This window comes from Vanessa cardui, chromosome 6 (assembly GCF_905220365.1).
Source record: "Vanessa cardui chromosome 6, ilVanCard2.1, whole genome shotgun sequence".
NCBI lineage: Eukaryota > Metazoa > Arthropoda > Insecta > Lepidoptera > Nymphalidae > Vanessa > Vanessa cardui.
The window spans coordinates 11,778,055-11,805,644 of NC_061128.1; the positions used below are offsets into that span (position 1 = coordinate 11,778,055).

At 31.4% G+C, this 27,590-nt stretch overlaps 2 protein-coding genes across 3 annotated transcripts; both read left to right on the forward strand.

Moving 5' to 3' along the window:
• The first annotated feature begins 3,678 nt into the window (after positions 1 to 3,678).
• On the forward strand, positions 3,679 to 9,482 carry LOC124530716 (proton-coupled folate transporter-like). 2 transcript variants are annotated; one of them, XM_047104971.1, is made up of 7 exons: positions 3,686 to 4,532; positions 4,625 to 4,781; positions 5,215 to 5,316; positions 6,510 to 6,647; positions 6,943 to 7,026; positions 8,877 to 9,033; positions 9,313 to 9,482. In XM_047104971.1, exons 1-7 carry the CDS (start codon positions 3,690 to 3,692, stop codon positions 9,461 to 9,463), a joined length of 1,632 nt encoding a protein of 543 aa, XP_046960927.1. In that variant the 5' UTR covers positions 3,686 to 3,689; the 3' UTR covers positions 9,464 to 9,482. The 2 variants fall into 2 exon arrangements, with proteins under 2 accessions (XP_046960928.1, XP_046960927.1); XM_047104972.1 differs by lacking the exon at positions 5,215 to 5,316 and having other exon boundaries at positions 3,679 to 4,532.
• Positions 9,483 to 14,220: 4,738 nt separating this feature from the next.
• On the forward strand, positions 14,221 to 25,676 carry LOC124530705 (proton-coupled folate transporter-like). Its single transcript, XM_047104961.1, has 7 exons — positions 14,221 to 15,085; positions 17,536 to 17,677; positions 19,711 to 19,812; positions 20,903 to 21,040; positions 23,073 to 23,156; positions 24,799 to 24,955; positions 25,538 to 25,676. The coding sequence occupies exons 1-7, from the start codon at positions 14,282 to 14,284 to the stop codon at positions 25,638 to 25,640; spliced, it is 1,530 nt and encodes a 509-aa protein (XP_046960917.1). The 5' UTR covers positions 14,221 to 14,281; the 3' UTR covers positions 25,641 to 25,676.
• Positions 25,677 to 27,590: the final 1,914 nt, after the last annotated feature.

Consider the following 27,590-nt stretch of genomic DNA (forward strand, 5'->3'; position numbering starts at 1 on the left):
TTAGAATTATATGCCGAACGTGAAAGGCGACACTTTGAAACATCGTTGTCTAAACTCAATATGTGCCTCGCAAAACACTTTCACAAAAAATATGACTTAGATCTCCTGAAACTAAATTGCTATATTACGCCACAGGTCAAATTACACTGGTGATTGAATAAGTGTTAATCGTTTTGGCACATTTTGAATTTATATATCGATGAATTAAAATAATTGTATGTACTATGGAAGTAGACAATATTTGTGTAAGTAATCTCTTAAAGTGAATTGGTCGAGATAAAACTATTAATAATTCAAAAATTCGAACATTTTAAACTCCGCTAATATATCACAAAATGTGGATGTAATTAATATATTATAAATAAAACATTATATAACATAATATACATAGATTTATTTCAACATGTAGGAAAAAATAAATAAACGATTACATTACCTAAAACGATTGATAGAATACATATTGTATATTAAACGTTTGTTTAATTTATTTCGTATTAGCAATGTGTATAGAATTTATGTTATTTAAAAGATAAATTTTATACGAGGCGTTTCTTACTCTATTGTTTTGCTCAAAGGTAATGCAATTTCTTTTGAAAACGTTAAATAAATTAATGGAGGACTATACTGTGGTTTCATTTTAATTTAATCCTTATCTTCATTTCAGTATTTTTTTCTGTGTGATCGCATTCCACCAACCTACATTAGAACAGAGTGTTGGTATATTTTCCAAAAATGTTCCTCCAAAGGCCTTAGCCCATTAGTGGAAAATTTACAGGCTGTTGTTTTTGTTATGTGTGTTCGTGTGTGTATCAACGAACTTCTAAGCGGCTGGACAGATTTTGACGATTGGATTTTCTGAAATCTACCGAATTGACTGGTGTCAAAACCTTCTTTAGAATTACAAAAGCCAGCGTATAGCTGCGGGAATTTTACGAACCTATAACTGTGATTTTTTCAATATATGTGAAAGAAATATATAATAAAGTATATATGTACTTGTATGTTAATAAAATGCTTAAAATAAAATCAAATAATACTCAGGTGGTAAACTACTATTAAATTAAATGATGATAAAGTTTTGGTGAAGACCTACAAAGTTATATTAATTTTGGTAAAAACCCACTTTATCTACATTCATAAACCTATCTCTGACATTCTGGTAGAATTATCTGTACTATTAACATCCCGGATGCTATATGTATACTTAAATAGTTCCTACCATAAAGGAAGGACCACAATAGATAATCTCACCGCTAAAGTGCAAAACGGCTCAGATAACAGTGTATAAAATTTAACGTCCCACGCAATCCTTAGGCGTCCGCTTACCGTCGAAATTACTAGAATTACAGGTATTATGGTGGAATTACAGAGTGTACAAGTGCGGATATCCGACCGGCGGGTGTAGTCAGATACGAATCCACGAAGAAACAACGACAAATACACCGTCCTGCTTACACGGTCCGGTTATAAAATCGGTTTGCAAATTTTTAGATTTGAATTTATGTATTCTTGAATGATTTTAAATTAAACCGCATATACATTAACAACAACAGCTTATAAACTTTCCATTGCTGGGCTAAGTCCCTTATTCCTTTGAGGAGAAGGTTTGGAACATATTCCACTACGCTGTTCCAATACTGATTGGTGGAATACACATGTTGAAGAATTTCTATGAAATTAGATACACGCAGGTTTCATCACGATGTTTTCCTTCACCGCTGAACACGAGATGAATTAAAAACACAAATTAAGCACATGATTATGTAGTGGTGCTAACCTGGGTTTGAACCCGCAATCATCGGTTAAGATGCACCCTTTCTAACCACTGGGCCATCTAGGCTCACACCGGTCACCTGCGGTTTTTTTTTCTTTTGACATCTTTATAATCTTAGTCAAATCTGAGCTCACTGTAAACTAAAGTGGGCTTTTGATCAATATCGATCGAAATAAAAATGGCATGAATAAAATATAAATAAGTTATGTTGTATAACTCACTTTCCCTTAGTATTTACGTACAATTCTAAATCACAAACACTTTGAATATAAGATCATTGGAGCAAAAACGTTGTAAAGTCTTTGATTCTGTCTATAAACAAACTTTATACAAAGAGACGGTGTCACAAAACTTCGGATTCTGCGCCTGTCTCCATACTTGAAGCAAACTTTTGCATTGTTGACAAGATCAAAGAAAATATAATATTGAAACAATTTTTAGAGTATTATTTACATAATAACTTTTTGTAACAATATAAATGTAATTAATATATCTATTTTGTACACGTGTAAATAAGATGTCTCAATGGAGAACACTGCAAATTTGGTATTTTATTTAAAAAATACCATCAAATTAAAATCGGTGTTTCATATTTCTGACTCAATTAAAAATAACAAGGAAATATACTTTAATTTTAACAATTTTCGGTCATTAATTTCCAAAAACCATAACCATTGGCATTAATCTATTGACCAGATAATATGAGATGGTAAGATATGAGAAAATAAGTCTTAATACAATTTTTTATTTTTCTAACACCAGAAATGAGGAATTTCCATGCAAAGTTTTACGTCCGTTAAATAACCAAACAGATCTTCTCTTAGTGCTTACATATGTTCTTTAGAGAATTGATGTTCCCCTGTGCAAAATATTATCCTGTTAGACTCCCGATTTAGACTGTGTGTCAATCAGTCAATTTTAATAAATATATATTTTGTACTGCGAGATTGTACATGAGCGCCAGTGGTTCGAGCACGTACATTTTAACCGATGATTACGCGTTTAAACCCAGGCAAGAATCACTGAATTTTCATATGTCTTTCTAATTTATCTCAAGGTCGAAGGTAAAGTCGTGAGGAAATCTGCTAATGTAAATCTAAAAATGTGTCTAATTTCAATTAAATTCTGCCACATATGAATCCACAAACCCGCATTAGAGTAGCGTGGCAGAATGTGCTTGTAATCTTCTCCACAAAGGAAGAGTAGGCCTTAGCCCAGCTGTGGGAAATTTATAGGTTGTTACTATTATAAAGAGATAAGAGACTCTCTTCTTGATGTTTTTAACAAAGTAGTAATACTCACTATTGCGTCAAATTCCATAGATATTTTTAACATTGCCGTTTCATAAATTCAAATAATTTGTAAAAACTACATTGTAAATATTATTCAATGAAAGATTATACAGGCGATAAAAAACGTAGAATTAATACTTGTTGACTTCCAGGCTGTATTTATTACATACATGTATAATTTTTATGTTATTAACTAACATGACTGTATTTTTAAATGTTGAAAAAGAGTAAATACTGAGGTTCTTGCCGGTTTTTCTTAGTTGAATCTACTTTGGTACCTGAACCTGAACCAGTGGTAGCTTCACTTAATATAGTTGTTACATGACGATTCAAAAGTGCTTATAAAAGTCTACTTGAATAAAGTATATTTGATTATGATTTTAATTTTGAAAAAGCAAGATAGGTTTCCCATTTCTTAGATTATGCAAGAGGAACAAAAAGTAATTTCATTTCATTTTCGAATATAATTCATTTTATCTCACCGCTAGCAGAAACACTTACATGACATGACGCAATGTCTCCTCAAACACATCAAGTGTCACATGGTAATAATTTTATTTAACTATTGATAACGTTTCATAATTAAATGCCATTTCAAATATTTAAAATGGAAAATCTATACTATGCAACGCCTCCTCAATAGATATCATTTTCATAGTCATTCCAACTCCCGATTGATAATCACGCACAAAATGAACTCACACGAAGAGGAACCACTTAAAGCAGTCAAAGAGAAAGCCAAAAGAAAAACGATAAAAGAGAAAATAGCGTACATAAAGGAAAATATAACGTTAGAACCGGTTTTAATAAGTTATGTTGTACCCGGAGTATTGGCCAGGCTAGCTACTCAAAATTTGAATCTTGATAAAGCCTGCCGTGTTAATTTACAATATGGAGAAGCCGTTTGTAACGCTCTCATAGCTAAGGAAGGAACGAGGTACCAGAAAGAGGAATTAATTGTCCAGGAACTAATCGCGTCTATGGAAGCATGGAAAAACATAATTTTAACAGCGATACCAAGTCTGTTGATTCTATTTATAGGAGCTTGGAGTGACAGAACTGGTAATCGGAAGATATGTATAATACTACCCATTGTCGGAGATCTGTTGATGTGTTTGAGTAATATACTTAACGCGTACTATTTCTATGAGTTACCAGTTCAAATTACGATGTTTTTTGAAGCCTTCTTCCCAGCTATTACTGGCGGATGGATTACAACTTACATGGGTGCTTTTAGTTATATTAGTGAAATATCCAGTGAAGAAACGAGAACGTTTAGAGTGGGTATTGCAAATCTCTGCTTGACCGCAGGAGGACCTATTGGAACTGCTCTTAGTGGAATATTGTTAAAGCATATCGGTTATTATGGTGTATTCTCTATAAGTTCGATATTGTTTTGCTTCAGTATATGCCATGGCTATGTTTATATAAAAGATCCAGTCAGACCTAAATCGGAGAAAAAAGACGTAAGTAAATTTTCATTTCATTAAAAAGCGCTGAATATTTTGTCACAGAATACAGAAATTCCATTTGTTATGACAGAAATTTATTATTTTAGGAAAGAACTGGTATTATCGCATCTGTAAAATCATTTTTTGATATCAAGCATGTCAAAGATACTTTAAGTGTGGCATTTAAAAAAGGACCTAATAACCGTAGATTAAAATCTATTTTGATTTTGACTTCCATTGCTTTTATATACGGACCGGCCTATGGTATGTATTTCACTCTATTCATACTGAATTATTTTCGATAAAATCTATTAATGTTGCATGTTTAAAACTGGACAACAGTAACAGTAACCTAATTAAAAATGAAAATACTTTTACAAAAAAAAAAAAAAACATTTCCTTTTGAATTTATTTATTAAATGAACAAATAGAAGTCTTGTCTTATTTCATTATAAATAAATAGAAAAAAAAACTAATATAGAACCAACTGATATCTTAAAACGTATAAAAAATTTCTGAATCATGTAATATTTAAAAAAAGAACCGGTAATTAAAAGCGATCCACTTTTAGTCAAAAACGAAATCAATTAGAGCAAAAAAAAAAACATATGAAAAAAAAACACTTGAAAAAATATCTGCCCGTTATTTTTCTTTCGAATGTATGATAAATATAAATGATATTAAAGCATTTTTTCAGGTGAGTTCACCGTGCGGTATCTCTTTACTCGCTACCGTTTTAACTGGGATGCGCTCAAATACAGCTTTTATAATACATTCTACATTTGTGTACACTCTCTCGGTGAGTGAAATTTTATTTAAACTTATTTCAATTGCTGTGTTTTCATATACATGTTGGAATTTCTTTAAGCAATATTTTAAGTATATTAATACCTTACCAAATCGTTCATATAAAGGAGTTTGAAGACTTAGTTAAAGATGAAGATATACTCAGCGTTATGATGCAATCATGTTTATTTCATACGAAGACAAGCTACAAAATATAGACTATAGTTTAAATATTTTTTCAAAAGAAATCAAAATAAACTTTATTTGAGTAGGTTTTTACAAGCATTTTTTAATCGTCATTTTACAATTAAGTGAAGATACTACTGTTTCGTAAAATAGATTCTACCGAGAAGAACTGGCAAGAAACCCAGTAGTTATTTTTTTTTAACATTTAAAAAATACAAAGTCATGTTAGTTAAATACCATTATTATAATTAATGTATCCTGCTTGAAAGTCAACAGGTACTAACTAACTATAAGATCTTTTATCGAATAATATACTTTTTTTTATAGTTATATATAATTTTAGTTTACTCGTTTAGTTATATATTATGGATATAAAGAGCCGCTTAACTTAATTTCTATGTTTTTTAATTTACATACAATTGACTTTATCAATTTTAAATTCCGCGCCACAGACAATTTTACTTCTCTTCGGAAAGCTTCTAAATTGATTCTTGAATGTAGTGACTAGGCATACATTTTGGGTCGTCAACAAATCAGGAATATAGATTGTCTATGTTTATTCAAGCTAATAGCTTCCAATCAGTGTTATCTAAGATTTCTACAAACTGTAACAGTATATATAATATTGATTGATTTGGAGTTACTGTGATATGGTTTTAAGCTTGACGTGTATTTTTTAGTCTCGAAATTGTATTTTACAAAATGACTCAGTCGAGATATTTCCGATAGCTTATATTTCCAATACTGTCCAATACTGATACTAAATATACTACATAATTTGTTAATTTACAACATAATATTAGAAACATCTAAAGTATTAGTGTTTGTTGACTATATTGCCCATGTATTATATTTAAAAACCTTCCTCTTGGAACACTCTATGTATTAGAAAACACTGCATCAAAATCCGTTGCGTAATTTTAAAGATCTAAGCATACATAGCAACAGACAGCAGCGACTTTGTTTTTACTATGTTAAGAAGACCTTAGCCTTGAATTAATTACTAATAAACAATTTCAGGTGCTTTAATCTCTATAAGTGTGTTTAGTCGGAAATGGAAATGGGATGACTCGACACTTGGTCTCATATCGAATGTCAGCAAAATTATCGGTGGTTTAGCTACTGGATTAGCTAGAAATTCCTTAGAGATGTATCTAGGTAAGTGTGTAATTTTAAATATGGTAGAAAGACATCAGAGGTCCATTTAAGTTTAAGTGAATAATAACAGCAATAAAGATACACAGATATTTATAAAGACAATATGATATAATGCACATATAAAATAATTCAGCAAAAATCAGCAGTCTGAAAAAAAACTTTTTTTGTAACAGGTTTTTTGGACACACAGACACGATTGTCAACGTATAGACTTTTAATGTATTTTATGTAATGTTAAAAACATATCATATTATATGTCTCATCAACTTTAAAATACTTTTCACTTCTGTTTCAGCCGTCGCCATTGAAACTTTTAACGCGACATCTTTCACTGCACTAAGATCGATTTCTTCAAAGCTTGCAACAAATGACGAATTAGGTAAAAACCTTAAAATTAAACTAAATATACAATGCAAAAAAAATCCCGCTACTTTGATCCTACAATTTATTAGATGCTTTTCAAATATATCAACTAATAGCAGATAAAGATATATATCTAAAGAGAACCATTCCATACAAAAAATATGACCAAAGTATATCAATATTCTAAGCATTGTGAAATGCTGTTAAGTGTTTTATAAATCATGAAAGCTTCAAGTACACAACAAATTTCAGTGGAAACTTATCACAATCAAAAGTACTTTAAAAAATAATATAGTAAATATTAAAACATCAAGTAAAATATTAATAATTCAATTGTCCAAGATTTAATATCTCAAAATGTTTATATTATATTATTAATATTAACAGATCGCTTTCATATTTAGATTTATTCTCTATTTATAAATAAATTAGAAATGTATAGGCCTAAATTGATACTAAATGTATATTATGTACTAAATTAAGTGAATTTTACTTTAGTTATTCTTAAGTTATCAGCACATTTATACCTAAGAACACGGTTTTTGAGACATCAATATATGTCACAAAAATAATAGTGAGGTTTTGTAACGCTGCTTGTCTGGGTCGGTAGCAACTCCTTATAATATGAGCTACCGCTAAATTTAGTATTGTTGTGTCCGACTAAAGGTCAATGAGTAAGTAGAGCTACAAGCATAAAGGACATAAGATTGTTCTGAATGTAGTTGGCGCATTGGCGATGTAATGAATAATTATAATATTTCATGTCAGTCAAACTGATGATGTCGAAATGATGTTAAAAAACTAGAAGAAAAATAAAATGGAACAAATACCGTACCTCACGACCGTGTTCGAAAAGATATATTATATTTACATAATTCTTTGCAAAATCCATCCTATTTATTTCCGAGTTTAGTCTGAACATTAACACGCGCTCGGGGCACTTTAAACTGGGAGTTCTAAGATTAGTTAGATGCTAAGGTTGTTCTACCTAATGTCCATGCTGTGACTGAAATTCTGTTCAAGTAAATTTGCATTCATAAGTTCACTTTTGAACTAAGAAAGATTGCTAACATATACATCGAACGACGACCTCCATCGTTGAGTGGTGTGTACGCCGGTTTTCATGGGTACGCCACTCTGAGGTCCTGGGTTCGATTTTCCGAATCAATGTAGATTACCATTAGTTTTCTATGTTGTCTTGGGTCTGGGTGTTTGTGGTACCGTCGTTACTTCTGATTTCCATAACACAAGCGCTTCAGCTACTTACATTGGGATCAGAGTAATGTATGTGATGTTGTCTCATATTATTTTTTATTATTATTTATCATCGAATAGTATGAATTTTATCCCAGGATATGATGAGACGAGGATAAAGGATTTTAAGACAATTTTACATAAAGTTAAGGCAGGTCAGAACACAGGCATCGTAAACTAAAAGATCGCAATGTACAAATCATGTACCTTCACTCCTTAACCTTTGTCTAGAATTTTTTTTTTAATTAAAATTTGTCTGCCCCCTTTAGAAGAAAGATCTATTATTTTTCATATTCTTGAATTTAAAACCCAGTTCATGTTATATTCTCGGCCGTGTGTGCAAATATGTTTAAATTTGTTAACAAAGATTTTGTCGCAGGTAATTTTCTTTCTATCAGTGAATATTTTTTTATGTGGTTCATTATTTCCGAAGATCACATACAAATACATTTTATCTAAAGAGTAATACAAAGATATTACTAATATAGATCACACTATTAATAACTATCTTGTAAATAAACTGATCTGAACAACAAAATGTAATACTAGTAGAGCCAGTATATCAATCATCAAAATTTTATTTTATTGGTGCCATTCTTTGTGTTTCTTCAGGGAAGATGACATCGGTGTTCAACTTAACAGAGGTATTAACGTCCATGGTTTTCGGACCGATTTATTCTTGGATATACATGATGACCTTGAAAATTGACGCCGGTATAATTTATTACTGCAGTACTGTGCTCACAATACCACCGATACTTATTTTTAAGTAAGTTGAAAAAAATACTGAGTTATATTTGATGGTAAACGAATATGAAAAAATTAGACGGTTATTTGTTAAATTATCGTTAATTTAGTTTTTAAAAGACATATTTATTTTTTACACAATAAACAATTATTTTTTAAGTAATAAACTTATCTTTCTATCCGACCTTACACGGGCTTCTAAGATATCATTTTTCGTGACAAATAAATTAAGCTTTCGATATAAATAATGAACAATTTATGTGATAAATTAAACTCCATTAATTTTTTTTACATATTTTAGTTGGTTTCACATACAAAATAAGAAGAATTCTAAGCAAGAAAATAAAGATTCGGACGGCGAGAAGGAAACAAAGGAACAAGATAGCAATCAAAAGCAAGAAAATTTAGTTCACAGCATCGATTTAAACGAAGGCTTATATTTTATCGAATAAAGGGAATTTATAACACAAACTATTTTTTATTGAATTCTAGTTGCGCCATCAGGACTTTGGTTATTCCGTACAATTCAAGGGAAGCTCTTGTTTTGTTAAAAAAATTACATATACGTATGTAATTGTAATAGTACTACTATTATTGTCTTGATAAGAGCTGTTTCATTTTTCGTAACTTACATGCATATACATGAACAAAAAATCGCGCTTTGATTTGATAGATAATAATTAACTTACTTATAATTTATAGTCAGAGTAAGAAAACCTTCGTCAGTTTTCAAATTCATTCCTTTATCAAGTCTTAAACTCTTAGTACCTTTTGAATCTAAACATCAAATCATTGTGTCGCAATATATCATTCTCGATTGGTAAAGCAGATTATCGTTCATACTGAGCACATAAAATAGATCTTAAGGTGACGAAACTTTTCTTAATCCGACTGTACAATAGAATACTGAATTATATTAGTTCTATATTACATGGATGAATAGAAGGCTTGTTGTTAAAACGATAGAAGGTAAATCTTTTCTATTTTGACGAACAAATGATGTACAATTAAATTATTTGCCAATTCTTATGTTTGCAAATGAGAATTGAAATTACATAATATTATATCGATTTCATTGACAGTTCAACGTAATTTGCACTTAGACAGCACAAGTGTAAATTGTATAGTGTTTTTTATACAAATGATTGAAACGGCAAAGTCAAAAATGTCTGTGGATATTTATTATAGAAACGGATACCTTGCCCCAAAAATGATTTAGCTATTGATTGACTTAAATTCGGAAACTTGGCGTTATAAGCTTATCCTTACATCTTGTGCACATCAGATCACAGATTTTATCAAAGTGATCAATGTTACTATTAATATTTTTGGAAATATATTAGTATTCGTACTTTGTTAAAAACATTTCGAAGAGAGTCTCTAGCTCCAAGAGTTTTGACGACCTCCGTGGTCGAGTGGTGTGTACACCGGTTTTCATGGGTATGCCACTCCGAGGTCCCGGGTTCGATTCCCGGCCAAGTCAATGTAGATTATCATTAGTTTTCTATGTTATCTTGGGTCTGGGTGTTTGTGTACCGTCGTTATTACTTACTTTCCATAACTCAAGTGCTTTAGCTACTTACATTGGGATCAGAGTAATGTATGTGATGTTGTCTCATATTTATTATTTATTTATTAAGATTATAATATATACACATTATAAAAGACACAAATAGGACAATCACAACATGGGAACACAAATTAATTCATCGAATAAACTAAATTAAACACCGGCTAGTACAGAACGATAAACATTTAAATCGAATTCAATTTAAAATTCTATTTTAACTTGCAACAGAACCGCGAACTCATTTAAAACAAAAGAAAACCTAATATCCTTTCTCAATACAAATACCATTGATTGAAAACGGTTCGTGTCTTCGAATTTATTATTTACATCTATCACGATTTCCTTTGAATGTTTTTCACACGGCTGAAAAAAAAAAACCGCAATACTTCCTTGGTCGAGTAGTACACCGGTTTTCATTACACTACTCCAATTTCGATTCAATCCGGGTTCGATTCCCGGCCGAGTCGATGTAGAAAATTCATTAGTTTTCTATGTTGTCATAGGTCTGGGTGATTGTGGTACCGTCGTTACTTCTAATTTTCCATAACAAGTGAACAACACTTTGGGATCAGATTAATGTATGTGATGTTGACCAATATTTATTTATTTAAAAGCGTTTTTTTTATGTAAGTGTTTTCATTCTACTCTCTCTATTGTATGTATGGGGTATGAATCTTTACAACATCACCATCCCAATTGACAATGGTCATATGTACTTAGTTTTATGTGCATATAGGTACGACTGTTCTATATGTGTACATAGTTTGAATGAACATAAGCAAAGCCTATATGAACAACACATACAAAGGAAAAAAATGATTGAATCAAATCAAATTTGAATTGTAAATAAAATACTATACAATATTTTTTTATCTATTTTGATACGCGTGGACGGGGTGACCAGTTGTCAAATCACATGCTAAAGTGAAGTCGAGAACAGTTAATCCGCTCGGTGGTACGTGATTCAAATCAGTTGACAAATTGAATCATATAATATTTTACGATAAACGAAGATTTAATTCGTTGTTATTTTTATAGCACGAAGCTTATAAAATATAAAATTATTCATCATTTTAAAATAGCCTGAGTTAATATAATTCGATTTTATAATATTATTGTACATATTTCATTGATTAAAATTTAAGTAATAATAATAAATTTATTTCATATGGAATTATTATTAAAATTATTTATGGAATACAAGCTATCTCCTGCGGTTTCGGTCGCATGGTAAAAGATGATAAGAATAAGGTACCTATAACATATTGTGTTCCGACTGCATGCATGATAAGTTAATGTAACAAACAAACAAACTCACTTCCTCATTCATAATATAATTTCGCGCAGCCTTAGCAGATATGTGCTAACTAATCGTTGTGTAAATATTATCATTAAAATCAGGAAAATAGCAATATATCAGGGTAAAAACTTTACTTTCAGATTATATATCATACTTTATATATGTGTGTGTGTGTGTGTTTTACACTTCCTACATAGTAGTGACCGTATTTTAAATTGCATCGTATAGCTTGCCGCGCGCCAAACTCTCATAATTTGGTAATATGTTCGCGGCTTCACTCATGTTATAGAATAAACAATTAATTAATTAAGAATTGGTCGTCTGAATTTTCGTTATAAAGAAATAGCCTGTGCCTAGCCTATAGGATATATCGGGCTAGGTATTGGTTATCCTTGGATTTAAAAAATCATCAAATTTAGATAGGTGGATTGTCGGTTAAAGAGCAGACAGAGTTGCTTCCACATTTAAGACATTAGTGTAGATTACAGCACAGACACAATGTAACGAAAAAAACCTAAACTTATAAAAAAACTATTTTAATTTTTTACTGTCTTAAAATTTATTATCTGTTTAGTTTGTTAGATGGCAGCACTGCTTAGTCTACCTCATTCATTTCATCGCTGTGCAGGCGCTGGTCACTGACACTTGTCAATAAAAATGATAAAATCATTTATAATTTCCTATAGCATATTCTATTCGCTTCAGACTGTATACCTACAAATTATATGTGAAAGTTACCTTAAATTACCTAAGGTTTGTTCAAAAACCGTCCACGTATAATATCTGCCAATTATTGCCGAATTTCGATTCGTTTTTTTAAACATTGAAAATGAATGAATATTGTGGAATTGTCTGAAGAGTTGGAGCTGCTGTTTTGTGGTACTAACAAAGTATACGTTAGAACCTTTCATGACCAGATATTGTCAACAGAACCCCCGTTTTGTATCTATTAAAAATAAGTATTTTATAAATTAATCTTTTTGTAATAAAGCGAATTTGTTAATAAAAAAGGTTTTTTTTGTCCTTTGACAGTATAGTAGTATTTATTCTACAGCTAATATTCAAACCAATTAATTTAATAAAATCAGTGACATTGACAAGTTATCTATTGAATAAGGCTTCAGAACTCTTCGAAAAAAGAAACAAAAAGTTATTGGGATTTTCTGTCGACAAATTTTAACTTAAGCAGACTGAAGTTACCATTTCGCTTACATTTTTGCTTGCGATAATGGCATCTTGTACCTAAACTGTCTCTCTTTATCTATATCTCTATTTCTCTTTCCCTCTCTGTTTCTCTGTCACACACTCTCTCTGTTGGTTAAAGAGCGCTGTGTTTGTAAACACACTTGACTTCTGTGGTAAAATAAATTAAATAGAATGTTAATACATATACCTATACAAGTGTTATAAATATGTATTTATCTCATCAATTGAACAGACAAGATATACAGCTTCTCAATGTATGAACAGACAATAACTCATTCAAAGTGTTATAATTTATAATTAAACTTTATCCTTTATCAGCTCTTGTTCGATATAATTATTAGCTTAATGATCATTGTGTAATTAGTTATTACTTGAATGTTAAAGTAATGACAAATAATGTATACAGCGTGTTCAATTTTCACCATACTGAGTCGATTAAAAAAAAAGTAAAAACAATATTTTTTATGAATATTATATATTAATTTATAGTAAAATGTAATTGGAAATAAAATGTATTTTGCTGACACGGAAATAAGAGTTCATTTTGAGTATTGGCAGGCATTCGACGCCACGTGGTAAACGATCACTATGGCTCATAGAAATTGGCACTGTAAGAAATATTAACGATCCCTTATTTACGTATTCAATTCGCCACCTATCCCGGTTAAAATGCTTTAATTACTTTACTTTATACTTTATTGTATGCCACACAGAATATAAATGAATACAGCATTGACTTAGCCTTAAAATAAAAGAAGCGTGCGTTGCGAAATTACCACTACATAGCAACCTTTTCCACGCAACCAACCAACCAAAATATATAATTAATACCAGTTGTCGCCCACGGCTACACTCGCAGTTCCAGCATTTCATGGTCAGGTGTAAGATAAATCTAAGTAGTTCATAATATTAGTATACATTTTACGGCCCTGTACTGTCTGTTAATTAGCATTAATAAATTTATATAAAATAAAGTTTGTAAAATAATAATTAAAATATTTCTACAATACATTTAGAAGATCAACTGTAAATAATATTTAAAAAAAAACACCTGGTAGAATTTGATTTTATTACTATAATCTTATTTATTTCAGTAGTATATGTAGAACAAAATATCAATATTGACTCAAGGAAAGATAAATTCAAATGCCATTTAGTTTATCTAAAACATTCACGCGTTAACTGTCAAATAATATGTCTCCTGACATAAATAATCCAGCTCCAGAAGAAGTGCCATTAGATGAGAAAAAGAAGAAAGAAAAAGAAAATTTTGACCAAAAAGGTTTCCTCGAAAAAGTATGGCTTCTAAAATCAAATATCTCCGTCGAACCAATCCTAGCCGGTCTCATCATACCCTCAATGCTGGCTAGGCTTGCTATACAAAATCTAAACTTGGACAAAGCGTGTCGTGTAAAATTAAATTACTCTGATGACATATGTGATTCCTTGATTCTCAGGAAGGAAAATCTCACATTTTACGAAGGCGAAGTACAAAAAGTTATATCTTCTATTGAAACATGGAAGAGCTTGGTGCAAACGGCTTTGCCAACATTACTGGTCATATTCATGGGTGCGTGGAGCGATAGAACTGGAAATCGAAAAGTGTCCATTCTTTTGCCGATCTGTGGAGAGTTTCTTGTGTGTATCAGCAACATTCTTAGTACGTTCTTCTTTCGAGAAATATCGATCGAAGTGACCATGTTTTTGGAAGCGTTCTTTCCTGCTATCACTGGAGGCTGGGTGATGGTTTACTTGGGTGTATTTAGCTATATAAGTGACATTACAGATGAAGAATCCCGAACTTTCCGAGTTGGTCTCGTCAATCTATGCATGACGGCTGGTATTCCTATTGGTACAGCGCTTAGCGGAATCTTACTCAACCTCTGGGGTTATTATGGCATATTCTCGCTATCAGGAACGATTTATTTAATTACGCTAACTTATGGATACTTTTATTTGAAAACGAAATCAAAGCCTGGGATCGAGGACGCTGAAAAGGTAAATATTAAAATCTATATCTATATATATACCAGTCTGTCTGTCGCTCTTTCACTACCAAGCCAATTAACCGAATTTGATGAAATTTAGTATAAAGCAAACTTGCAGTCTATAAATGGAAAGAAACCCTTGGAGTTAGGCTCGGGTTCCATGATAGGACACTAATTACTGTAACTAACAGCATTGTAAATTTGTATTTATGAAAGATCAACTAGGCGAGTTTCTTGCCGTTTTTTCTCACTAGAAACCGCTTTCCGAAACGGTGGTAGTATTTAATTATTGACGATTCAAAAACGCTTCATTGTAAAGTTTACTTGAATGAAATTGATTTGATTTTACATAGACTACCTTTCTTGTCTATCACATGACAACATACCTTTAAAACATGAAGAAAGCCACGGGCATCGACTAGTTACACTATCTAACGATGACATTTCATTTTTCTTTCATGTTTCTTTTTACAAATCATTTCCTCGCATTGTATTTTAATTGTACAAACATTGCACAACACGATTTTATTCTATTATCAATAAAGACTACTTGTCTGATTTTTTTTATTTGATTTAGATAAAGTATAATGAAACAACTACTTACTGTGCATACAATTTATTTCAATATTTATTTAAGTTGGAAATTTCATAATAACATATAAAACCTTTATATTGTGATCATCTTTTTAATTTTTTAACATGGTTATGTAACCAAATAAAATGTTTAAGTTTCAAGTTTCAGAAAATTGTATATTGGTATTAGGTAAAATTGAATACTACTAAATAAGAAAGCTGCTTCTAATTGTTTATTTTTATTTGAGACAGAAATACTATAGGACTTATTTTAGATTTATTCATGCACTTTCACATACTGATTGTACAAATTACTAAAAACGTGACATTCTAAGTCTCCTAATCTAAATAGGCTATTTGAATGGTTTATAAAATCCATTTTATATTATTTAGTAGAGGTTAAGGAACCCAGTAAATGTTGATTTTTATATTTCTAGTTCATATTTGCCGAAAAATATTATATTAATAATTCTTTATTTAAATAGCGCGCGAAAACGTTTTTGGACAATATGGCGTTGCAATAAGGTCAGCGACGTCACTTGCCTGTATTTTAATCTGTGGTACATATAGTAGGCAAGCAAGGTTAACAAGCAAGTGACTTCATCTTAAGCTCGGCCAATCGGGAACGTTTTGTGTCACGTGACAAACGTTTTAAAATTTATTTATTTATGGCTTTTGAATAAATTAAGTATTATTTTCAAATTTCATTAATAAATAACCATTTTTAAACTCATAATATATACTGATTATAATAATTGACACTTTATTTTTCGCATTGTCAAATAGACTATTGCGAATGAGCTGTTATTAGACCTTCAATACTATTCTATAAAATTTTGCTTAGTTGTCACTTGTGAAATTGAAAAGCAACCGAATGTTGTTAGGCCAATTTGATACATGTATCCCATAATATAATTATTATAGTCAACGCATATTATATTCTGACTTTATATGCTCATGTTTTGTCATGAGTTTCGAGTTTCCGCTTACATAAACTGGTCTTAAAGAAAACTTCATAGTATAACGTAAAAAAAAATAATTAAAAATCCGATCTCTTGCCGTTATCACTTCATTTTCCTTAATGCATAAACATATTGCGAATGTAATTTTCATTCGTTAAAAATTGTCACAAAAGACAGTATTTATTCCACGACATAAGACTCGCTAGCAAACCAGATATTACCTATATTTAGTTACGGTTAACCGAGACCTTCGTTAAAATGATCACTTGATTCAAATCAAGGCAATGGTGAATGGGCATTTTTTTAAACAACTCTCTTGATATTTTAATTTCGGTAAACACAGATAGTGTTAAAATATTAGATTGTTTTCGAGTTGTTTAAATTCCCACTAAAAAATTACGCATATCATTTTGTAGTCTTAATTATTATTTCTGTTTTTTTTTGTTGGTTGATTATTTTTGCAGTATTTTTGTTGTGAAATTATTGGTCTTTCCAACTTTTCAAAAAAATATTGGACTACAATATGAAATCTTACGACTTAGAAAGAAATAACTTGTCCAATGCGTTACTTATCATGGGAGATTGGATTCAAATTACATACGTTTCCTTGTACATAGGTAACAAGAGCCGAAATGGATCCGTTAATCAAATACAGCAAGCGTCAGCTTTCAAGTGCTGAAATTGATTTTACAATCAATTTATTCCTCAGTGAATTAAATCTTTTAAAGAACGCACTCAATTTCATTTTGATACACATTAATTCTTAGGAGATAATTCTAATCCTCAAGAAAAACGTACGTTTTAACCCAAAAGCACTACCTTCACGGGTTTATCACAGATATATATAACTTTTATCGATCTACACAAAGGGATATCAACACAATAATATTGTTAAAAAAATATAAAACCTTTTTCTATGTTTCAGGCTAAACCAATCACATTCTCAGACTTGTTAGTTCTAGTTAAAGAAACTGTAGCTGTTGCTTTTAAAAAACGTGATGGAAACATAAGAACGAAGATTATTCTAACGCTCTCTGTGGTTGCTATTATTTATGGACCAAATCATGGTAAGTGAAAATTTATAACATTATATATGCACAAGAATATTACGGACGTACAAACATTGTTGGAAAAGTAATAAGAAAAATTAATTTTTTACTTAAATAATTAAACCTTAATAGGCGTTTGTTTAAATTTCGCTCGTGATATAAAAACATTAGTGAAAGCTAATATTCATTAATTATAATTATAATTATACTTTTATTTTTATTTATCATTGGAATATTATAAGGTATGAGCCAATGATATTCTAATAAACAGATATGTTATATCCATACTAAACAAAAGAAAGTGTGCGCCGGGGACCGTTTATGTTAGTTTTTTTTTTTTTTTTTTTATGGCATAGGTGGCAAACGAGCAGGAGGCTCACCTGATGGAAAGTGACTACCACCGCCCATAGACATCTGCAACACCAGGGGGCTTGCAGGTGCGTTGCCGGCCTTTCAAAAAGGAGTACGCTCTTTTCTTGAAGGTTCCCATGTCGTATCGGTTCGGAAAAACCGCCGGCGAAAGCTGGTTCCACAAAGTGGTTGTGCGAGGCAGAAAATGTCTGATAAATCGCGCTGTTGTGGATTTTCGGACATCAAGGTGGTGCGGGTGAAACTTAGAATTTTGGCGAGATGTCCGAAGGTGAAATTCAGCAGCCGGGATTAATCCGAACAATTCCTCGGAACATTCCCCGTGAAAAATTCGGTAGAAGATGCAGAGTGATCCGACATCTCTACGCAAAGCCAAAGGATCAAGGAGATCGGAAAGGGCTTGATCGTCGATAACTCGAGCCGCTCTACGTTGGATGCGGTCAAATGGAAGGAGCTGGTACTGGGGAGCACCCGCCCAGAGGTGAGAGCAGTACTCCATGTGAGGCCGAATTTGCGCCTTGTAAAGTTTTAGGCGATGGGCCGACGTGAAATACTGTCTCGCCTTGCTGAGCACGCCCAGCTTTTTTGAAGCCAATTTGGCTTTGCCTTCCAATTAACCGCGGAACTGAACGAGGCTCGAAATATCAACGCCAAGTATTCCGATACTACCTGTAGCGGCTATCGGAATGTTCTCAAATCGTGGAGATACGACAAATGGGGTCTTTTTAGCGGTTAACGCGCAAACTTGCGACTTTTTGGGGTTGAAATGGACCAGATTTAGCCGGCCCCAATTCGAGACTTCGTTTAATGAAGACTCGTTATTTTTACATTTCGTTAAAAGTAAAAAGGATAGCTTTATAAAAACAATAAGTAAAAGGATAACTGATGTTTGAGATGTTTTAATTACGCAAAACGTATTACTACGTAATTATAATGTATTATTAACGTAGTACTACGTAAAACGACTAAAGGCAAACGTTCCAATTAGGACGTTTTTTAGTCTTCACTTTTTGCGCGTTAATAACATATCTGTTTATTACAACATCATTGGTACGAGTATAATAAGTATGTAATGGTCATTATTATTATTTTTAATATTTCACTTAAAATTATAACTGGTTGTACGACTGAAATTTGTGCCTCATCTGGGTCTCAGTGATGTTATTTTGTTAACGACTTGTTGAGTGAGTCAATTATAGACCCGAGGGTTATGACAGATAAGATCACGTGGTTTACGTCACTTTTATGGTGTGCCATGGTTTTTATTTTTCGTATATACCAGCGTTTATCGGCAATGGTAACAAGATAACATGTATTATATTTAAAAAAAATCGTGCTACTTTAAATATTTATTATATATTATGTATATGTACAATTTGCATATAGAATATGTAATAATAACGTATTCAAGCTTTTAAAACATAATAGCCCACTTGTGAAGGTACAAATTCGTTTGTGAAGAATTAAACTTTGAAATCAAGAAATTCTATCTGCACCATAAAAGAATTTAAAGTAAATTACGAAATAATACACATCTTTATAAAGCGCTATCCAAGCCAGTGCGGGCTTTTTATTAAATATGCAGTGTTTACTATAAAACTAAATCCAGTTTATTTTACTTACGTCCAATAGTGTAAAACGGACCGTAATACGATTGACGAAGGTATATTTTCATCTGACAGGTGAGAGGATAATCACATACATGTTCGTGAGATATCGACTTAAATGGGACGCTTTGAAATACAGCATCTACTCCACTTACAGTATTATCACACATTCCTTAGGTAAGTAAATATATACCGCTGAAAACAATGCAGGTTCGTGTATAGAATGTAAAAATTCTTTTCATGATTAATTTCAAATTTTGGAATTCCATTTATTATTTATTTACCATGGCAGGGCAGTTTTTTTATTATCTTTACCTGTTTTTGATCATGGAACTCCCATATGCCTACACCGATTTTGATGAATGTTTTTCTATTTGAGTCTCGCTATAACTATCTGAGAGTGACTTGATAGCTTTCTCTCTTCTGATTTAATTCTATCCAAAGATTTTTTTTCTTTAGATAGAATTAAATCATCCAAAGAATCCTTGATCTAGAAACCAGTTTTTAAGGTTGTGGACGTAGATACTCTACGCACACACTTGTGCATATCTCCTGCTCAGATTTGTATCTCTTATAGCTACTGTGATCTATACATACAGACTTATATAATTGAAATACAGTTCATCACGACATCTCCGAAACGATAAGATTGATTTGTTTCTATTAAAGATACTCATTTAGCGACGAAAGATCACTTCAAAATTAAATATTTGGTAATAGAAGAGGTAATTTTATTTGAATTTAATCAGTACTAATCAATCCGCATCAGACAGCTAATATAATTATATTCTGCATATGGTAATATGCTAAAAATTTTCACCCATGACTCAAGATAATGAAAATAACACAATGTCCGACGGCTATTATATAATACATATGTGTGCAGTACTCACACATGCTTACTGCTGCAAATTTTAATCACATTAAACAAATAAAGATATAAGAGAATGGTAGATTGTAAATATATATACATATATTAAACAATATATACCCTCACAGTACGTGAAATTTCTGAGTGTATCAGTATCACCTTACGACCAATCAGAATCGACCGCCGATGTTTATTGGCTATATTTTGAATTTCGTAAATCCTTGATAACTTTTTGGATTTAAAATTGATTTAATGTCGTTCGGAGTTTGATAACAGCTAGTGATAATGTAGCTAAGATTACATCCATGTCTTCTTATTATTAACACATCGTTCAACATTATATCTTCTAACTCATTCCTTCATCTATACCATAAAAATCTTCCTTATGTTTTACAGGAGCGTTATTCTCTATCAGTTTATTCAGCAAACATTGGAAGTTTCACGATTCCATGCTCTGCCTCATCTCTATAACGAGCAAGCTCATTGGTTCCGTGTACATCGCCTTCGTCAAAACCGACTTGGAAATGTTTATGGGTAAATATTTGTACGGAACCAATATTTGTTATTCATTTCGCTGCACGATTATTATCTCATAAATTTATCATTGTAAAATTTACGTACGCTTCGATTGATATGAAATTTTATTTTAAATTAGTAATAATTTAACGTTATCTTATGGAATTTAGTGTAAGGTAGATACCAAAGATTTTTTATGACGTGCTTGATTTGTGTTTATAATTCATATAATGCTTGATTAAGACGAAACAACTGCACTTGTTAAGAGAAAATCGGCCATTTGTGTATCCAAACCGCATTGGAGAAGCGTAGTGGAATAAACGCTTCAACTCCACCGCAAAGGTCTTAGCAAAGCAGTACTTTAAACACAATCTGGAAATTGTTTAAATTGGAAATTTACATATACGTATAGTATATCAAATTAGAAAACAAATAAAAATTACACGTTATTTTAACACAGGCTTGGTTGGTACCGCCTATTTATCGTATATACATTATAGCTACAAGCCAAAGTGACCTTGTAAAACTAAAAGAAGTACGAGAAGCATCATAATATATCAATTTCCAAGGTCGATGTGGCATTGTGGCAAATTCTGATTCCTGAATACTTAGAATGCCTTATGGCCTAAAGTATGGGATAGCCCATAAAAAAAAATTATATTAAGTATCAATGGTTTAAAATTATATTAAGTATAAATTTCTTGACTCATCTTCACTGTTGTTAGTAAATCTTCTCCTTCATAATTCCCTTGCACTCAAAACTACCATTATGTGTGGACTCCGATATTAAAACCTTCATTTTAAAGAAGCGCTTCATATAAATCTTTAAATTTAATTTAAATTTAAAATCAGAATAAATAGTCTCATGATTCATCAAGTAATACGAGCTAATTAACAAAACAAAGAACGAGTGTTTTTTTTATTGTTTGGTAAATATTTAGGTGATTTTTCTTGATGATTTTTAGCTGATCAACATTTTAGAACTTAATGTTCGAAAGATGACGCCAATATAACGTATTGATTTGCACTACATAATCCATACAAAGAACACTAGTAGAGATAGTATTGGAACGATAAATAAGCTCCCCTCGACACTTCAAACAAACAGACATTGATACAGTTGTATGTGACATCGATAAAAATAGTTCTTATGTAAAGTTCATGTTACAAAAGGTTTCAATATTGAACGCTATTGTTTTTGTTACCTATTTTATCTTTGGTAAATGAGCTTCGAACAATTTGGTACCGCTTACTCCTAAAATGAGATAACTATTTACGATAAAATGTATTATGTACCAAAACACCTTACACCACCACCAGTTCCTTAAATTATTTTATTTAAATTTGAATAAGTAGTATGGTATATATAAGTTTAATGAATATAAACAAAGGTCATCTTTTACAGCCAGGTTGCTCATATCGTATAAAAAATTTTAAATTAAAGTTTCAGTCAGATAATGTTACACAGTTGGACAACATCAACATCACCTCTTGGGGAGAAGGTTTGGAAATGATTTCAACGCCATTCCACGCATTAAGACCTCCTGCTGATGTTTATTTACTGTCAAAAATTCATCTCGTGTATTATTTAACGAGTCGAGATGGCTCAGTGGTTAGAACGCGTGCATCTTAACCGATGATTGCGGGTTAAAACCCAGACAAGCACCGCTGATTTATGTGCTTAATTTGTCTTTATAATCCATCTCGTGCTTGGTGGTAAAAAAAAAACCGTGAGGAAACCTGCATGTAACAAATTTCATAGAAGTTCTGCCACATGTGTATTCCACCAACCCGCATTGGAACAGCGTGGTGGGTTATATTCCAAACCTTCCCTCAAAAGGAGAGGAGGCCTTTAGCCCAGCAGTGGGAATTTACAGGCTGCTGTTGTTGTTGTTGTTGTTGTATTATTTAACACAAATCAAGTACATGATAATCGGTAGTGTTATTCGGGGTATATCACGCAATGTTCGATTAAGATTCCAAAGAACATCTTGAAGGTTTTTGAAAAAAACACGCAAAAGGAAAATTCACCACCTTGTCTTATTTTCAGTTCCGATCGTTGAAATTCTGAACGCGACGACTTTCACGTCCCTCAGGTCGATGGCCTCAAAGTTGGTTCTCTCAGAGGAGATGGGTAAACGCACTTTCATTTTACAAGTTCTATGTTTTATTTTATTTAAATTCCTAAGTACTTCATACTTGAGACGAAAGAACAATTTATTTTTTAAGCTCCTGAATGGATTTGCCAATTATTTTTGTAGTTTTATGACTGTACATAAAACTGGATACACGAAAAATGTATGAGATGTTATGCTTTTCTTAAAATATTTTAGAATAAATCAATAGCTAATCTTAATAAATTATTATAATTACTAGACTTGGCTAAGAAATTTAATTAATGATGAATAATTAATTCCTAATTCCTGACATAAAAAACATGAACAAATTCGTATAAAAGTAAAATTTAGAACCATAAAATCTTGGACTTAGATCACTTAGACAACAGAATGTTTATTCTGTTGTCTAAGTGATCTCTTTATGATGAGTCTGAGTGAGTAATAGAACAGTAGTTTTACTGTTCTATTGGTTTAGTAGATTACGGAGAATACGAATATTTGTTTTAGAATTCCACAATCGTTTTCAAAAACACAACGTTTTATTGTAGTATATACCATAACCAACAACCACGGTATAATTTTAAAAGTTTTGTTCTTATAACACCAGATTCCTGTTGTAAGAACTAAACCAGACCAGACCAGACCTGCAGTCTTCGGTCTTTGAAGGAAATTTAAATATTGCAATAAATTAACCTACATCTATCTTTTAGAGGACTTGTGTCACCATCAAAATATTACTTAATATCAGAGAATACGTATTAAAACGAAGACATTGATAATATTTGTGCTGAATATAAAGACTTACTTTTCAAAGAATTACTTAATGAAAATTACATCTATTTAGTGTCAGCTCTTAGTTAGTAGCCATTTCATTAATAAAATGTAAGCTTAATATATATTATATACTACTTCAAGACACAATCGATGTCTATACAAGATTACATCGTAATCTTTTCAATCTTGAAAAGATTGGAAAAAACGTGATTAAAGTGCTTGATTCAATATACTATTTTTATAAACGCTACTGATAGTAACTGTTTGATTGATATATATAGTGAAATTGCTATGGGACTGTTTCAATTGTCACATTATTTTTTTTATTGAACTGACTATGTTAGTCAAAATCAAATATAAATTAAGCAGTAAAATAATAGATGTACTCTTGTCGTATAAGCAATTTAAGCAATAAGTATTTTAACATAATATATATAGTATTCAATTAAATTTTTATCATCGCCATAATGTTTCGAGAAAAGATAACAGATTGGTACCAATTAAATTGGTTCATAATTAATTGTATTTGATAAATAAGCCGAACATTTTTGTCATTTACCAGAATTGATTAACAAAATATGAATTTGAAATTCGAACATCACTTGTTTCTATTTTTCTTCTCAACAGCTATCAACCGAAAAAAAAACGTTTGAGAAACAAAATAAGGTTCTAAACTATTTTCCCTTTGCTTATTTATAAACTAGTTTGATTTTTAATCTAAAAAAAAAATCAACGAAAGAAAAATGCATTAATGCTAGCACATCGCGAAACATTATTCGTATAATTAAAAAGAGCATTTCTCATATTTTTAATATGGCCTTATTCTGACGTAGCCGTGATAAATGAGCGTTAGTTACATTAAATGAGTTATTCTTTAATTTCCAGGGAAAATGAACTCGCTCTTCAGCCTGGTCGAGACGCTGGCCGCCCTCATGTTTGATCCAACTTATTCAGCGTTATACGCGAGAACTATTCCCGTTTTCACCGGCGCCGTTTTTATTTTTAGTGCCTTCATGACAATACCCGCAATAGGAACCTTAGTGTAAGTTTATTTACTTTCGAATTGGAAGTTCTAATTGCAAATCCAAAAGGACTTAATATTATACCTTTTAACAACAATATTTATATAGTAACTAGAAGTCGCACACGGCTTCGCTCGCTTTTAGAGTGTTAGGTGTAAAGTGTGAGGCGAAAAAAGTAGCCTATGTCCTTTTTTGAGATTCAAATTTTCTTTATGAGAAATTTCATCAAATTCGGTTCATCGGTATGGTAGTTGAAGTGACACACAGACAGAATTATTTTCAAGTTTATAACTACTTACACTAAAATATTCTAATATAATTTTTAAATTTATAATCATTTGTTTTTGTTCTAAACAAAAACAATAATCAATAGTAAATCATAATAAAATTATAGTAGTATTATGTATAAATATTTTATAACTGTTTTAAAAATAAACGAAGAGAATTTTAAATTTATTTTAAAAAGATACGTTCACAAAGAACTCTATAACCACATTTCTCAATAAAACACCAACTGCGTTATGAAACGTCGGAGTTACGATAATATTTTTTACTCCATTGTCCCAAGGTTTATAAATACAGTTAAAACTTCCTGTTCCCAGGTGGCTCTTTACACAGCACCGTCGCGAAACAAAACTTAGGAAACAAGAAGCGATGGAGAAACAAATAGTTGTGCACTACGAAACAGCGGATAATACAAAATGATGTGTTATTTCAATAAAGCTATGTTATAAAACACAACAATGCCATTGTTAACTACACCCGAACTAAATTTGAAACCAGAACACAAAGAGATTAACTTGAGACTCAATTATATCATGATATTAAATGTGTTTCTATTTTATACATATACGTATATAATAGCTGGTATATCTGCAGACCGGCGATATTTTTTTCACTTCACTTTTTGGTAGGATTTTTGCAACCTCACCTAGTTAGGTACTCCCTCATTAGAGTCTAGCAGACATTTAGTGTAACTACAAGGGACGAAAGTCATAGCATCGGAGTTTTCAAGGTCTGTTGGACATTGGCCATCTAAGGAACGACTAAATGCCAATATATATGACCAGTTACCATCAGGTATCCAATTATTCTATACGCCTATCTATACACACTCACAAGCGAGATGTGAGATAATGCCAGAGGTTAAGTAGGAGAATAGATTGGGCATCTGTAATTAACCTACACTATGTTTATTACAATTGAAGTATTATGTAAATTAAAAAAGTTTTTATAACGACTAAGTTAAGTATGAATAATATCACCTGGTCTTTTGACTATATCCATTTTGAAACTTCAACTCAAATTACTTTATTCAAAATGGAAGCTTTACACTTCCTTTTTGATAAACAAATTAAATAATATCACCCGTTCGGAAAAACACTACAATCTTTTAAAAGAAAAGGAAACATCCTGACCTGAGAAGAACCGGAGAATGATATGCTATTTTAGCAAAAATGGTTCAGAAATACATAATTTATATGTAGTGTTTCGTTTGTTATTTATGTTTATAAAATATAATTTAGTAAAGAATATTCTAAATATAAAGTACTAAGTAATCAGTCTTGCAAAAACAACGTTGGAATAAAAAAACTCTCATGTTTATTTTGTTGCATTTTTTAATTGTGACTGACATTTCTTAAACCAGCTATAGTTTTATTTTTATTTTAAAGTCATCTTTAAATACAATACATAAAAATGACTGTAATTACATGTTAAATTAAGTAAAATAAATGACTATAAATAAAGGGTATGCACGACTAAAACAAAAACCTGCAAGCATCCTTATACAGATTAAACATATGAAGGTCAATAGCATTTTAATTAAATCTGTACTTTTTCTTCCGACGTCATTTAACGATAATTTGTTTTCTTAAAGTGTGATCACCAATAAAAAAGGTAAAATCCTAGGTTAGGTATCTGATCCTGAACGGAAGATGGAGCTTCAGGCAACACTCTGTTTCATTGGGCCTGAAGCTCATCGGCTCTGCTGCCTAACGAGAGGGTACCGGTGGCATCCCAGGGCCTTTACTGTGGTTTAGTATTCTATGTAGTGCTGTAGTGTGCACAGTAGCGTAAATATAGAAACGTGAAACAGTATCGGCGAAATGTTGTCATGGTACACTGTCTCACAGTATCAGTATCGTAGAGTATGTAATAATATTTTTATATACTTGAAAAGACTAGATAGGAAATCACCCGTCTCCACTCCCTTGTAAAAAAAATATAGTTATTATAGAATCAGAATTTTATGTTTTTATTCATAAAATATTATTTTGGTAACTATAAATTATTTCGATTACCATAAATTCGAACAGAATATTGGAAAACTAGGAACAATTCGGATAGCGAATTTAAGCAATGTGAATCAAATCTACCGATAAATAAAGTTTATTCTGAATTGATAACGTCACCTAATTTTGTAAGTGGATAAATATAAGATATTTCATATCTGTCTGCTGCAAAGACGTTTGGTTTTAAGGACTTAATACGTAAAGACTAAATACTTACGGATTAATTGAACACAGATTGAATTTGATGACACTATTTTTTCTATATTTAATAACTCAAGTCTACCAATGGTCACATTACAAATATATAGGCTAGGCTATGTTAGATAACATAAAATTATAGCTTCTACTGTGCATTATTTGA